General features: G+C 53.0%; 6 protein-coding genes across 6 annotated transcripts; 2 read left to right on the top strand and 4 right to left on the bottom strand.

The window, feature by feature from the left end:
* Positions 1-604: 604 nt before the first annotated feature.
* Positions 605-2,636, top strand: AYO20_03673 (hypothetical protein; the record flags this gene model as incomplete). The annotated part of the gene is made up of 2 exons (XM_022641973.1): positions 605-626; positions 679-2,636. The coding sequence occupies 2 exons, from the start codon at positions 605-607 to the stop codon at positions 2,634-2,636; spliced, it is 1,980 nt and encodes a 659-aa protein (XP_022501916.1).
* Positions 2,637-3,263: 627 nt separating this feature from the next.
* AYO20_03672 (hypothetical protein) lies at positions 3,264-4,760 on the bottom strand (the record flags this gene model as incomplete). Its single annotated transcript, XM_022641972.1, has 1 exon — positions 3,264-4,760. One exon carries the CDS (start codon positions 4,758-4,760, stop codon positions 3,264-3,266), a length of 1,497 nt encoding a protein of 498 aa, XP_022501915.1.
* Positions 4,761-5,336: 576 nt separating this feature from the next.
* Positions 5,337-6,944, top strand: AYO20_03671 (hypothetical protein; the record flags this gene model as incomplete). Its single annotated transcript, XM_022641971.1, has 3 exons — positions 5,337-6,045; positions 6,106-6,294; positions 6,367-6,944. The coding sequence occupies 3 exons, from the start codon at positions 5,337-5,339 to the stop codon at positions 6,942-6,944; spliced, it is 1,476 nt and encodes a 491-aa protein (XP_022501914.1).
* Positions 6,945-7,389: 445 nt separating this feature from the next.
* AYO20_03670 (hypothetical protein) lies at positions 7,390-8,908 on the bottom strand (the record flags this gene model as incomplete). Its single annotated transcript, XM_022641970.1, has 4 exons — positions 7,390-8,291; positions 8,352-8,436; positions 8,509-8,667; positions 8,744-8,908. 4 exons carry the CDS (start codon positions 8,906-8,908, stop codon positions 7,390-7,392), a joined length of 1,311 nt encoding a protein of 436 aa, XP_022501913.1.
* A 1,530-nt stretch (positions 8,909-10,438) lies between these two features.
* Positions 10,439-11,869, bottom strand: AYO20_03669 (hypothetical protein; the record flags this gene model as incomplete). The annotated part of the gene is made up of 1 exon (XM_022641969.1): positions 10,439-11,869. One exon carries the CDS (start codon positions 11,867-11,869, stop codon positions 10,439-10,441), a length of 1,431 nt encoding a protein of 476 aa, XP_022501912.1.
* A 627-nt stretch (positions 11,870-12,496) lies between these two features.
* On the bottom strand, positions 12,497-14,383 carry AYO20_03668 (hypothetical protein; the record flags this gene model as incomplete). Its single annotated transcript, XM_022641968.1, has 7 exons — positions 12,497-12,604; positions 12,668-12,757; positions 12,837-12,942; positions 12,996-13,267; positions 13,333-13,599; positions 13,657-13,759; positions 13,815-14,383. The coding sequence occupies 7 exons, from the start codon at positions 14,381-14,383 to the stop codon at positions 12,497-12,499; spliced, it is 1,515 nt and encodes a 504-aa protein (XP_022501911.1).
* Between the last annotated feature and the right edge of the window lie 143 nt (positions 14,384-14,526).

Here is a 14,526-nt window from a genome sequence, read left to right as displayed (position 1 = left end):
GTTTTGAATTTGTCCCTTTGTTGTCTCCAGGCCGATCCAGGGACCCGCCATCTGGTGGTCATTGCTTTCCGTTGTTTAGTTTTCGGTAGGTCCTTACAATCGTGTCAATACTGTCGAATGCCCTATACACTTAATCATTTGTTCCCATCTCTTCAGGAATTTTGAACCATGAAAGCACCGTGGAGTGCTGTGCAGTCAAGTCTTCAGGTGAAAATCGCTATGAACGGAGATTGATTGCCTTGACACGAAGGTGTTTCCACACGAGCATGTAGAATGGATCCACACAGCCTTGGTTGCAAGACTGATGAGTCGAAGAAGCAGAAGATGTTGCATCTTCACCACACTTGGAACAACCAGCAGATGCAAGTGTATAACTCGTTACCTAGGCATTCGTGGTATTCTCTTTTCACCAGGCAGCACACGAATTGACTTCGGAAAAGTTCCCCTTTCCGGCTTCAGTGTCGTTTCTCTCTCCACGCCAAGCAAAAATTGGAGAAAATTTTGACCAGCGACTGGCGATTGATTTTCTCAGAAGTCTGGAGAATCTGGCGACAATAGTTGTTCACGAGGTTGGTGGTCCATTGTGTCTACTATCGCAACAGTCATGGGAACCAAGAAACGCAAAGGTGAGAACGAACAAGATCAGGTGCACAAGATCACTGACTGACTCGTGAATAGAGTCTTCCGGTGCCACTGACCAGCCTCTGAAGAAGAGCAAGCAATCAAAGAGCGCCGACAAAAGTGACGCCTCTAAGGCGGAGCTCAAGGACAATGAGTCAATCGAGGTCCCATCTGACCACAAGCAAAAGACCCTCCAATCCGACAATGCTGCTGTAACCAAGTCGAAGAAATCCCGCAAGCGCGCATCCGACTTCATGGACGATGGGGAGGCACCGGTGCCAGCAGATACTGCAAATGAAGTTGAGGGACAAAATGGTACCGAGGAAGCCGCTGAGCCGGCGAAGAAAAAGTCAAAGAAAAGCAAGAACAACAAAACCAGCAACAATGGGGAGACACTCACTGCTGATGGTGTCAATGGTGTGATTGAACATACTGGGGCGGAGAATTTGGAGACTGCAACCTTGCACAAACCAGTCTCTACTTCGATGCAGGCCGAGGCGGAGCGCACCGTCGACCATGAGCTTGAAGAAGGGTTTGGCGGCTTTGCAAGCGAGGATGAGCAGGAGGATGCTGGCGAGGTCGAAGCCGATGACAATGCGGCTGCTCTATTAGCTGGGTTTGACAGTGACACAGAGGACAAACAAGATGAAGGATTTGACTTTGGGACAACTCCTCCTTTGCCCAAATACAAGAAGACTCAGAAGAAGTTGGTGAAAGCAAAAGCAAAAGGGAACGACGATGGTCCTGGCACAGTCTATGTCGGCCGCATTCCTCACGGCTTTTACGAGAAAGAGATGAGAGCCTACTTTTCTCAATTTGGCGACATCACCCGCCTGCGCTTGTCACGAAACAAACGCACTGGGGCGTCGAAACACTTTGCCTTTATCGAATTCGCTTCAAACGAGGTTGCGAAGATTGTGGCAGAGACAATGGACAACTACCTGATGTTTGGCCACATCCTCAAATGCAAATATGCTGAACCAGGCTCCCTACACCCTGACGTCTGGAAGGGGGCAGATAAAAAGTACCGGAAGATTCCTCACGAGAAACTGGAACGGGAGCGTCTGGCTGCACCCAAGACTGAAGAGCAGTGGCAGAAAAAGATTGACAAAGAGCAGCGCAAACGGGACAAGAAGGCAAAGAAGATGAAAGCCATTGGACTAGACATGCCATCGTCCACTCTGACGGCGCCTTCAGCGGCGTTGAGCCAAAAGCTAGCCGGCCAGGCAGAGTCGAAACAAATTAAGAACGGGGAAAATGGTCCTAGCCCCGCTCTTGAAGCCCCAAGTGAATTGGCCAAAGACACACCTGCTGTGGAAGAAGGCAAAAAATCCAAGAAGGACAAGACGGAGAAGAAAGAAAAAAAGGAAAAGAAGGAAAAGAAAAGCAAGGCTGGCAAAGAGACTGATGCCGATATTGCCTTGACTTCCACGTCAGCCGATTTGCCAGCGGAGGGGGAAGCCCAAGGCACTTCGACCGACGTGACAGACAATCATGCAGAGACCGTTTCAAAGGAAATGTCCAAGGCCGAGAGAAAAGCATTGAAGAAGGCAAAGAAAGCCGCGAAAGAGCCTCCCGCTGCCGCTGAGCCTGCCGAGGTTCAAGAAGAGGCTGAAGAGTCTGCTCATATTCCTGCCGAAGACGGGGTGGCAGCCACCAAAGAAGAGCTCTCAGCTGACTTCATCTCATTTGGACAATTCGACGAAGGCGAGGCCAAACCGGGAGCCAGTTCGAGCCCAGCCGGCGGCAACAAATTGAAACCTTGGAAGGTCAAGAAGCCCAAGAAAGAACGCAAGAATCTTGTCAAAGCTCGAGGGCCGAAGTCAAACCTGGTCTCCACCAAGCCGAAGCCAGACCCCAATGCTACGGGCAAGATTCCCGGTCTTCCACTTCTAGGGAAGGCCAAGTACGACAAGGCGGCGCGCCAAGCGCATAAGGAGCTGAAGAAGAAACTTCTTGCGGAGCGCGCGGCCAAGGGCGGAAGAGGTCGCGGTAGAGCCGGTACTCAAGGTTAGGAGCATTCGAGTCGAGGTCATCGTCAACGCAGATCAAACACAGGCAACGAAAAACAAGATAATGTTCGGATCAGCCAGGATGGCTAGAGACAGGAAAATCGATCAAACTGTCAAGGACCGAGGTCAAATGCCGCTAGAGTCAGAATCTGAGAAGACGCCGCTGGTTTACAGGGCATCATGAGCGTGCCAAGGTGAAACATGCTGTCAAGTCGGCAAAGAAAGAACCCTTGCCTCCCTTTCCACATCACGGAAGCACTCAGATTATCTTGAAAATGATATTGCGGTTGCAACTGGTGAGCGGGAATGCTTTCTGGAGAAGTCGATGACTTCACGAGGTGTGGAGCATCAGGTGGGTGGGTGCTCCAAACTGATTTATGGCGGATGTCAAGTCTGGTTGGCCATTTTCAGCGAGAAAAGTTTGACAACACTATGTGTTACGGCGTCGGGTCTTGCTGGAAGATCCTTGCAGGCGAACTGGATGGCGGGCGGTGGTCGAGAAAAGTTGTCATGTGAATAGGAATCGCTGCACGGTCTCAAGAGCAAGACAACAAGAGCTACCTTGATCATTCTTTCAACCCAGTCCAGAGGCTTACACTTGGACCCCCTCCTACGATTCTCTTCCTCATCTTAGTCTTGCTCGATGTTTGGCGCTTCTATGCTATCCTTGACCTCATCGAACCCTCCTTCCCCCTTCATTCCACGCCCTTCACATCCGCCCAGCCCGTCAAACACCGTCCCCAGCATTTCTCGACACACCCACCGCACAGTCCTCGTATGTAAACTGCCTGTCTCCTCTTTGTTTTTGCCTCGATCTCCTCCCACGTCAACGCTCGACGCGCCGTCCGCAAGAGCCTGGAAAACGACCAACTGGTCTTCTGCGAATTCATCCACGCAGCTTCTCCGTTCACACTCCCTAGCAAGAGCGCGCACGACGGTGTTGACGGCCTCGTCGACCATGCGCTGGCGTTCTGTGTCGTTGGTCACCTTGCGGCCTGGCCCGAGGTAGTCTCTCCCCAAGGCGTAGCCGTCGGAGGTGTGTGCGACCAGGAGGATGTAGAGGCGTCGTTCGTCGGAGGAGTCCGCGGAGGAAGGATGTAGTTTGATGGGGAGATCTGGTGATGAGAAGGTCGGGACGGTGTGTAGGGCTGTGACGAGCTGAGATTCGAGTAGTGAGTGCGTCTTGGGAGAGCCGGCCAGGATGGTCATTGACACGGAGGTTATGGTGCTTGGGCGAGGTGCGGCGATTTGGAAAGGGGCGAGAACGAAACCCGCGCCGTCACCTTTATCGACTTCGTCTTCTCTGAGCTTGCCTTTGAATTTTCCCATTGCACCACCGCCCTCTGGCTTCGCCATCACATTGTCTTTACCAGACTTCTCGGGATGATACACGGAAATCTCAACCTCTCCTATCTCCGCGGCGCCCGTCGTCCACCCACGCCGAATGACCTGGACTTCGACCCTGGGGAGCCCGATGCGCTCGCACAGAGGAAGAAGCACCTGCTGAATGTATTCGCTCGAGGGAGATTTCGGGACGTTCGTTCCACCTTTGAGACGGATGCGGAAAGCCGGTGCTGCTTCTGATCCTCTATGACTGCGCGTGTGGAGCGTGGAGAAGACAATATAAGGGAAAATCGCCTGCCAGATGAGCCAGACGCTGCCGGGATTCTTCAGCTCGATCACCTCCGCGTCCTCAGCGGCCCCTTTCGCCCTCCACCGCCCATCTCTCTTCCGCCGCGCAGGCTCGAACGTGAGCTCCTGGCTCCCAATCTCTCCCCCTTCGACCTCCGCGCCGCAGTTACGGGCTAGCCAGATTAACGCTGCCAAATGGCTCTCCTTGAGTCCACCACCAGCCTTCTTTGGTTTCGTTGCAGCCACAGCCGGAACCCGCGGGGGGATACTTCCCTGGTCCCCTCCACCGCCGCCGCCGCGGTGGTTAGAACTTCCCTGATGATTACTTCTTCGACCGTTGTTGTGCGCACGCTTGTGGTGCCAGTTCCCTCCCCCTCCCCGGCCGGCGCGTATGTTGTAGATGCGCACGGGAACGGCACAGATGGCTGCAATGGAGAGAGCCACACGGACGAGTTGGCCGCCGCCTTCGAGGGTGGATCCGTCGAGGGCGAGCATTTTTTTCTTTCAACGGGTTTTAATGATCAGAATCAGAGGGGAATGGGTCGATCTTGGTCCCGACGAGTAATGCTGACTGTTACCCTGGACGATGGGTTGGCGGTTATGTTGGGTAAAGGGGACAGCCTTGCCAACAACTATTACCGAGTACAGTTCCAACCTGACTGAGCATGAGATTGACAAGAAAGGAGTCCGGGTGAGTGTGAGTCCGGGTTGCGTGGTTTCCCATACACCGCCCCCATCTCATCCTGATCCTGACTCTTAGATGCCAGATGCTCAGCCTCGTGGCTTTTGGCCCGCCTTCACCACCTAGAAACTACGAGGCACTAAGGCTTCACCAAGGCACTAGGCACCCGGACCGCACCGCCTTACATCGCAAGAGGTAATTACTGGGGCATCTCATGCATGTTCGAGTCATCTCTAGTCATGCACTCGGTAGTGTTCCAGTGTTTGGCACGAGGCAAGCTTCCGCCTTCCCACCTCGACTCCATTTCCTCTCTTCGGTGATTACCAAGATATACAAAAGACGCCGGTCTTTGTCTTTTCAGACGAGCTCCTCGATTCTGTCATACCAACATGGCCGATGCGCAGCCGCAATGTCGGCTGATGAATCTTCCGGTGGATGTCCATCAGATGATCGTAAAGTCTTTGGATCTGCCAGATATTCTATTTCCTCCAGCATACCGACAAGACCGCATCAATGGTATTCCGTCGGGCGAGAATAATTTCGACGGCCAGCATGCAAAGTACTACGGCACTGATCGCAACAATGAGGACCACCCAGGCGCCTACGCCCTTTTGTATTGGAGCTCGACTTGCCGCTTCTATCGACGGCATTTTGAAGCTCGCATTCTTCGCCATGTGGTACTTCGAACTCATCTGAAATCGATCGAATCAATAGAAACTCTCTCTCGAACACCACGTTGGCAACATGCAAAGAATTTGATTGTATGCACTACCCTTGCGACATTGAGTCATGGCGACAGAGACGTATACGCGGAACTGTCTCGTGATATTGAATACGAAGAGGACGACGTGTTATCATACTGGCCCGACTTTCCGCTGTCCCGTCTCTCTGCTCTCTTATCGAACCTGCCGCCCAACTTGGAGGCGCTCACCCTCAATTTCCCCTGGCACTGGATCGACCAGGTGGACAGCTGCATGGAATTCAGTGCGACAGGGGATTTTGGGTGCATGATCCTTGTTATTCTACGCGCTATATGCCAGAACAACCTCGCAGACAAGGCCAGTTTCACACTAAAACTGGTCAATCTTCCAAAAGGGAGTACAGAGTGCACCCCCAAAGAGAGCCGTGGTCTGAAGGGTCTACTGAATTGTGTGACAGACTGCCAGATCTCATTGGCTCATTGGAACAATGGAGCAGGCTGGGAGCAGAACAAGGTCATGGACATGGAGAGCTTCACCAGAAGCCTGGGGCCAACTTTTATCCAGCACTTGACAAACGTCGAAACACTCGAGCTTCAGGCCAACTATTCTTGCCCTATTGGTCTGGCTCCGGGGTGTGGCCATCTCGGTCTGTGAAATAAATCACCTATCAAACATTGTCGTTTGCATCAAACTGGCTGACCCCTTCTTCTTCGAGCAGACTTTCCCCGGCTCTCTGATGGTCTTCGGTTCTATTACCTTCGAAAGCTCACGCTCGACCACTTCTTCATCGACGATCCGCTGATGGCATTCGTGACCACGCAAAGCCCCAATCTGGAGCATTTGACACTGCTCAGCTGTGGTGCCAGTGGCCCCAATACTTCGTCCGAAGTGGCCGATCCGCCGACATGGGCCGAATTCTTCAGGCACCTCAATACAGGCGCCACGAACCTACGGTCCCTGTCACTGCGACATACATACCCCAACAGTCGTTTGCTTGACGTGGACGCACAAGGCCAAAAGTCCGACGACATCAAATTAGCCTGTGTTGCACTGGAACACCAGGCCTCGCAGCAGCACATTACCAGCGAAAGAGACTGGGCGCGTCGGAAACAGGTCCTGCCCCACCACATCCTCGATGATAAATATGGCATCTTCTTCGACGACGAAGACGAGAACGCGGTGCGCTTCTTGCAGGGAGACGACCACTGCGCTTTGTTGGAGCTGTGGGATGCCATGGAGTCAAGAGGCGGCGAGGGCGTCATCTACCTCCCTCACCTCACCCCTCCACAAGATTGATTATCTGAGGTATTCTCCTGCGATACTTTTCTTTGCCTCTCTACACCACTAATATCGAACCTTTTGCCGCTGACTTGACCTTTTCTGAAATCCAGTGATTGACTGCCTTGAACAAGGCGTTGTTAACAGGCTTATTTCCTGCGCAAGGGGCCTTTGTCGTTTTTGGCAGGACACACTTCCCACAAGGAAGCAGCAGCTGTTACTTCTCAAGATAGTGCGGGTAACGGAGATGAACTTGGGATTTCTCTCCGTTTCAAGGACACAAGATGTCTGGGTCCGAGAGCCAGGCAGACAGACGCTTGAGGCTCATTGGCGGACACCGGCACTGGATAGAAATGTTCTTACAAGATTCTCTTATATCACCGATATGGTTACACAGTTTACAAAGTCCGAGGACCGAGAATATACAAGTAATCGACAGACTCCATAGACTTCACGTCCTCCTTCAGGCGATGGTAAAGACCTGGCTGGGATCGTCGCTGCAAGTTACCTGGTCAAGTCGGCCCGTCGCGTCCGCCGCCAGACACACCGACCCGGCACCATTCTCCGGCTGGAGTCTCAGGCTGGTCTCCCCGGCGGTAAAGGTGAAGAGCTGGCTGTTGGTGACCTGGCCACCGCCATCAGCGCGTCCGCCACAACTGAACATGATGACCGTGTCCCCGGCAGCTCTGCGGGGGTCGAAGTTCAAACATCCCTGCGTCAGGGTGCTGACGATCAAGGCCGAGTTCGGCTGGTCATTGTGCACGCCCGCAGTGATGATGTCGAAGCTCTGGTTGGGGCTGCCGTCGCACGGCTGCAGCACGATCGGGATCAGGTTCTCGCGGAAGTCGCCTGCCGTGGGGTCGATGAAGAGGCAGAGCCCCGACGACGATTTGAGCGAGACGGATGAGAAGGCTCGCGTGGCCGTATCGTCGCGCGGGTTCGCCTCTGCGACTGCGGAGGGGTCGAGGACGCCGCCGGCACGAGACACGGAGATTATAGAGGCGGAAGCCGTGGAGGTCGCGCTCTCGGCGACGGTAGGTGGCGATGTAGTCGAGACGACGAGCGCTGCTGTGCTTGATACGGTAGCTGCAGGAGTGGTTGACGCTGGTGGTGGTGGTGGTGGCGGCGTTGCTCCACACTCGCTTGCAGGCGTCGTCGACGACGTCGCAGCCACATCGGTGGGGGCGGCAGCGTCAGCCTCGCCAAAAGTGAAAGATTGATTAGGATCGGCCGTGTTGCAGGCTACGATGTCGACGACAGCTCCGCTGACGGCCAAACAGCTTCCAGGTGCGTTTTCGGGAGTCAAGGCAAGGGGACCGGCACCGCCGCTGAAGGGGAACAGCTGCGAGTTTGTCACCTGGCCACCTAACACACGGTCAATTCGAGGCTCACACTAACGGTGTGCTTGGAGTTTGCAAGACTTACTGCCATCGGCACGACCACCGCAGGAGAACAAAAGGACCTGGTTTCCAGCGGCACGACGAGGGTCGAAGTTGAAGCAAGCCTGCGTCTGTGAGGTTCAAGGAGTCAGCCCAAGGTTCTTTGCAGGTGAGAACGAGGCTTGACTTGCCAGCGTGCTAACAATCAGCATCGTCCCCGGCTGGTCGTCATGTTTGCCGGCCGTGATGACATCCCACTGCTGTCCAGTGCTACCGTCGCAGGCAGCGACTTGGATCGGGGTCAAGTTGGCACGGAAATCGCCCGACAGCTCGTCGACAAAGAGGCACTGGCCGTCTGAAGTCTATGGCCAGGTGGGTCAGCCAATCAACATGAAAAGGTCTTTCGCAGGCGACTGTCGAGATATTGTGAGAACATACCTTGATCGGAACCCCCGAGAAGGCTCTCGTGGCCGTGTCGTCGCGCTGTTGGGCTTCCTCGAAGGACGCTTGGTCCAGCGATGTCACTGTGCGTTTTTCAGCGACAGGAAGCGCGGCACTGAGCGACGCGCCGCCGAGGAATAAAGTGTAAAGAATAGATCTCATGGTGATGGTTCTGGTGCTGGTGCCGGTGCCGGTGCTGTCTGTTACTGCAATGCAAGGCTGGTAGTACCGTAGGCAATTGAGCCACCAATCAACAAGAATGACGGCCAATGAAACGAATGGAATGGAAACCCGATCAACAGGTGCTGCAAAGAATGAACGAACGAACGAACGATGTGTGACGAGAGACCGGCTCGAAAATGAATTGAAAGAAAACGAATGAACACGCTTGTCAACAAGAAAAAGACCACCCTCACATGCACATCGTCCTCTTCATATTATATATAACTACTCGAAGGTACATTTTCCCCCGCAGGTACTCGATACTACGTACCTAACCTGGCCTGACCTGACCCGACCTAGCCTATCGTGCCTCTGTAGGTGCCAGGGTGCCTAGCCCAGGTACTGTGTTTACCGAGCACGACTCACGGATCGTGCAATCTTGGAAAGACTCCCGAGTACCAAGCCATCTCCACTGGATGCACGCCGCACGCCGCATCGTTGCGCGCACAACCCCGGACGAAATCTCAACGGGGGGGAAGGGGGTTGGACATACTGTGTATCGTGTAACGATCTGGCGTTTGACGAGACCGAGTATGTAGCGACTAGGGAGGGAGGAATTAGTACGATACCTACCGAGTACTCCTCCGAAGGTAGGTAAGGAGTAGGTAGGGAGTAGGTAGGGAGGGACTCGGTACAATTACCTGTACAGGAATAGACAAGAAGAGCTGTACCGAGTACTCGGTCCTCAGGGCTTCAGGGGCTAATTATGGTGGTACCCGCCTCGCCGCCGCCAGCCAGGAGGAAAGCGCGCAGGTGCGTTACATGTCACAGATACCGTTTCGCCACCACGTTTCAAGCACGCAACAATTCCTACTAGCCATTGTCATCCTAGCTAGCGTACGTGCCTAGCCTACCTAGGTGCTGCTGAATTAGGCATGTACCTGGTCCGGACCCGCGTGGTATGGTCAATGGGTACTCGGTACTTGGTAAAGAATGTTGTCCTGCAGGAGGGAAGATCGAGGGACATAACGTGTTGAACAGGGGCAGAGTTACAGTCTATACTCTCTTCGTTTATACGCCGTCGAGGGTAGAAGAAAATCTTCGAATCTAATGTATACCGCGGCTCCGGACGAGGGTTATTACTATATAAGGTAAGAATACTATCCTATCTAAACTAGGACGGGCCCGTCCTAACAACTCGGACTCAGGATATCGTCTTTATCGTCTTTAAGAATAAGAAAAGGGAAGGCGAAACTCGCCGTACGGGCTGCGCGCGACGCGAAAGGCTTCACTAATAAGCTATATAAAAGGTCGGTCGACCGAAAATTTTATCCTTCTCCGATAGAAACAGGTATCCTTCTGATATTGAACTTTTACCAGGCCATAGTATGGAATGTACGAAGATATATAGCCGCCTCTGCTGGCCATCGCCCTGGCTGATGGCGCCTTCTCAGACTAGCTTACCTTCGAGGAGATCGAGGCGATACCGCCCCCCAGCCGATCATTTACTCCTCAAATTTTATCTTAAAGCTACAGATCCACAGTCACTCCGATGGCCTGTTCCAAGCTTCCCTTGAGTCGAAAGACGGTGTCTCGGGTCATATCGACCGGAGAGCCGACATCCTTGAACGGAACGGTCGTCAAGTCTTGGATCTTGAACTCTGAAATCAACCTCTGGCAGTACAGAAAGGGATAACGGTCGAAGAAACGACCCTCGAGCTTCTGCGTCGAAAAATCATCGTACACTAGATTGTACGCGCGCTGGAGAGCCTTCATGCTCGCAGACCGTGGATGGTGGGGTGTCACTTTGAACAATAATTTGTCTGCCGCCAGCCGTGTGGTCTCGTCGTCCAAGGTCTCCAGTCGTGTAAGATCCCAGACACGAAATGACGTGGTCCCATCTGCTTCTTCGGTTGTGGTCTCGCCGTTCTCCTGGTGGCTGGTATTATCTTGGAGGTGGTGGTGCATATGGATGCTGCTGTTAATGGCCGACGTTCTGGACGACCCTTCAACGCCACACTCCCGGGTGGTCCTTCTGGTCTTTTTACTCCGGTGGGCGACCATTGTCAGAATCGCGTGCCGGCAAAGAGCGTCGATGTCAATCTGGTCTTGGTACATGATGATCATGTCGCGAAGGTCCGGCCACGGTAGCCAGTCGATGATGGGGGAGTGGGGGACCAGGAGCTGCATTTGGGTCGGGCGGTATGCGGCGGGCAGGCTCTGATATGAGTCTCGACAGGGGAAATTCCGCCACAGCTCGGCATAGAGGAATCCTTGCATGCATGTCGTCAAGTTCCAGAATCCTTCTGCGGTGGGCCAGGACTCTCGCACGACCCAAAGAACCCCTTCTGCAGAGAGCCTTCGGCACAGTGGGCCGCTAAGCGTGGTGGCTTCTGCACAGCGCCGGATGATCTGCCGGAGGGCGACGAGATACCTGTCCAGGCTCGAAAGGGGTAGTCGCATGTTGAAGCCCATGGAACTTTCCCAAAGTGAGAGCGGTTGCGTGAATGTTTGGTCGATGGGTGGTGACACAACGCAGGAGTCCAGTGAAGACAAGCAGACCGCGGTCGATCCTTGAAGTGAGTAGTCGCATTCGTTTGGGCTGCTGCCATCCTCCTGGGGCTGGCTGGCGTAATAATCACCATTCCAGCCAAAGTCGGTTGTCGCGCCAAGTAGTACCTGTTGCCCTTGATATTGAAGACTGTGGTAGTCTGAGAAGCCATCAATGTCGGTCAGTTGATGGCAAGGATATTGCTGTGCGTCGAGCTCGCTGGGGTTGTGTGCTGATGATACAGGCGAAGAACCGCCGACTGGGTGATGACCATTGTCACCTAAACACCACCCAGAAGAACTGCTCAATTGGGGCTGTCCACGAAAACTGTGTGGTTGCGGCGAACACGAGCGTGACCCTTCCACATAGTAGAAGCTAAGCATCTCGTCCATCACCCATTGTCCCGTCATTGTGGTGGCAAAAGCAAAGGAGTCGATGGATCCACCTTCTCGAAGAGAGAACCGTTATGGCGGCGATATTATCTCCAGGATCTGGAAGGAATAGGCAGATATTTTCGAGACGGCTAGACACGAGCAAGAGCCATCTTTTACTACACCCTTTTGGCTGGAGAAGCGTTTGTGACGACGATGATGATGATGAGTGAAAGGGTTAGGGTAAATGTATATGGAAAGATGATTTCTGAGGTTGAAAAGACAGACATCGATATCTGAGCGGGGAAATCATCATCCCCCGCCAAATGGATCCATGCCAATCTTCTCCAAGTTCTCGTTAATCTGGAGAATTCTTAAAGGAGTGAGCGTTTGCACAGACCAGGTTACTGACCATCCACAGGAAGCTTACAGGCTACACAGTCTCGGAGGCATGTGGGATGCCAATGTTTCGTATCCGATCCGAGCACAACCGAAGAAGCGGAACGGGTCAGCTGGTCCCCTTGCATGATTTGATTCACTCATGATTGGCTATAGTTCGACCCTGGTCAAGGCTTCTTTGCCCCGTTCACACGATCTTCATGCAGACTCTGATCACCCCAGCCTTGTTCTCTGCGTCGAGTCCTTCCATGCGATCATGACCGGCGACTAGGTTTTGACACGCTCACGATGGCTGAGGCGCACCCAGAAATTGTCCTGTTCGGTGAACCAACCTCCATGAATCCTCCAGTCCTGCTCGGGGTTCGCAAAGTCGATCTATAGTGTTTTGATTAGTCGGATGTGCCTGCGATACGACCAAAGAAGAGAGCGTGCACGAACCTTGTAGCGTCTCAAGAGCTGTGGGACGAGTTTGTGGATTTCCAGCAGGGAGATATTCTTACCAATGCAAGTCCTTGATCCGTGGCCAAACTGTTTGTTTTCTGAATCAGCAAAGTACGTACGCTAATGAGGCTCGGGCGCTCGGCCTGGAGGACAAGAGTAGACTTACTGTTAAAGAGGTTCGGTCCATGAGCTGGACACGTTCTGGGGTAGCCTCTAGCCATCGCTCTGGTCGGAACATGTCTGCGTCAGGACCGTACACCTCACGATTGCGACTAAACAAGAAAATCAGTAACCTCCTCTCGTGTGTTTTGTTTAGAAAGCTTACGCTGCGACCCAAGGATTCATTCCTACAATGGTTCCCTCAGGTAAGAATGTGTCTCCCAGAGTAATTCCGCCTTTGGGAACGTGTCTTTCCAGTAGTTGGCCGACGGCTGGATGCATTCGGAAGCCTTCTTTGATCACTGCGTCAAGATATGGCATTGACTTGGAGTTTTTCCACGACACGTATTCGCCGAGCTCTCCTTTCTCCTCAAGCTCATCAATCTCTTTCACCAACTTGGCCATCGCATGTGGGGTACGCATGAGATGGTAGAATATCTGTGGGTCTGGTCAGACTGTGTCCCGCCCACAGAGTGGTCGCAGAAGCAAGTGGATGTGCTTACAGAGCGCAGCGATACTGCAGTTGTGTCACTCCCTGCGAAGACGTTGTCAATGTTCCACATCCGTACGATGCGATCAGTAACGAGCTCGGGCGATTTTTCTTGAGCTTCAAATGATCGAGCGAGGAAATCGCGCTGTTGAGATCCTTTGCCTCCGATTCGTTCCTTCATGTTCTCAACTGTGAATCTGACGATGGGATGAGTGCCTGCCCACCACACCATCAGACGGTTTTTGGCAATGAACATGTCCAGCCATGGCATCTGTCCTATCTGGGCGTACTGGTCAGTCTATACCACATGTGATGCATAGATGGTGTATCAACTCACAATCGAGGCATATTGGATCTTGAAACGAATGTCGGCCATGATTCCCTCGACATCTACTCCCTGCTCAAGAAACCCGAGCTTTTTGCCGAACACGATCTCGCCACTATAATTGATCAGCCAAAATTGTCCAACAGTGCAATAATACAACGACACCTCACATGACATCAAACGCGAACATTTGAAGCCACACTCCAAAGTTGAACGGAGCTCCTGATGTCACAAATTCATCTAACCGTTGCATAAACAACTGGATGGTTGTGTCGACAAATGGTTCAAACTCGACCAAAGTCGACATGCTGTATGCATTCGCGATTGGACGTTTGTATTTCGAATGGTAATTTTCATCGAGGGTGGTGAACAAGCTCCTGGTGAATGTTCCTTTGTATGGAAGCACAAACATATCGTAGAAGTGCGTCTTGGTGAATCCGGAGGTCAACCCGTAGACCTTTGGAATCCATTCAGGGTCTGAAAATGAGATGACGCGCGGTCCCACTCTGACCAGAGATGAATGATATCGGCGGTGTAGATTGATGTGCGTATCATGCTGGACATGACACAAAGCATCCCAGAAGCGCCACAGGTTGCTCCAGCCTGCCAACCGGGGACCAGGGATAGAGTAGATATGACGCTGAAATTTGTTTCGAAGAAAGAAACACACCACTACAGCGATGAGGAGTGGTTTGTAGTATAGTATCAAGTGATGCAGTAGTTGCTCTTTCCAATTCATCTTGGGCAGGATGAACCAGGAGGCAAATCTGAGTTAGGGAGAGGAGGTCGTGGCTATCATGCATCGGGGCCATCGAAAGGCATTTATATCTTAGGAGTCTTGGGTCACCACCCCCCTCCCCCCCCCCCCCCCCCCCCCCACCC

The sequence above is a fragment of the Fonsecaea nubica genome (genome assembly GCF_001646965.1).
Source record: "Fonsecaea nubica strain CBS 269.64 chromosome Unknown Scaff18, whole genome shotgun sequence".
Classification (NCBI taxonomy): domain Eukaryota; kingdom Fungi; phylum Ascomycota; class Eurotiomycetes; order Chaetothyriales; family Herpotrichiellaceae; genus Fonsecaea; species Fonsecaea nubica.
This window is presented reverse-complemented; position numbering and strand designations above follow the sequence as displayed.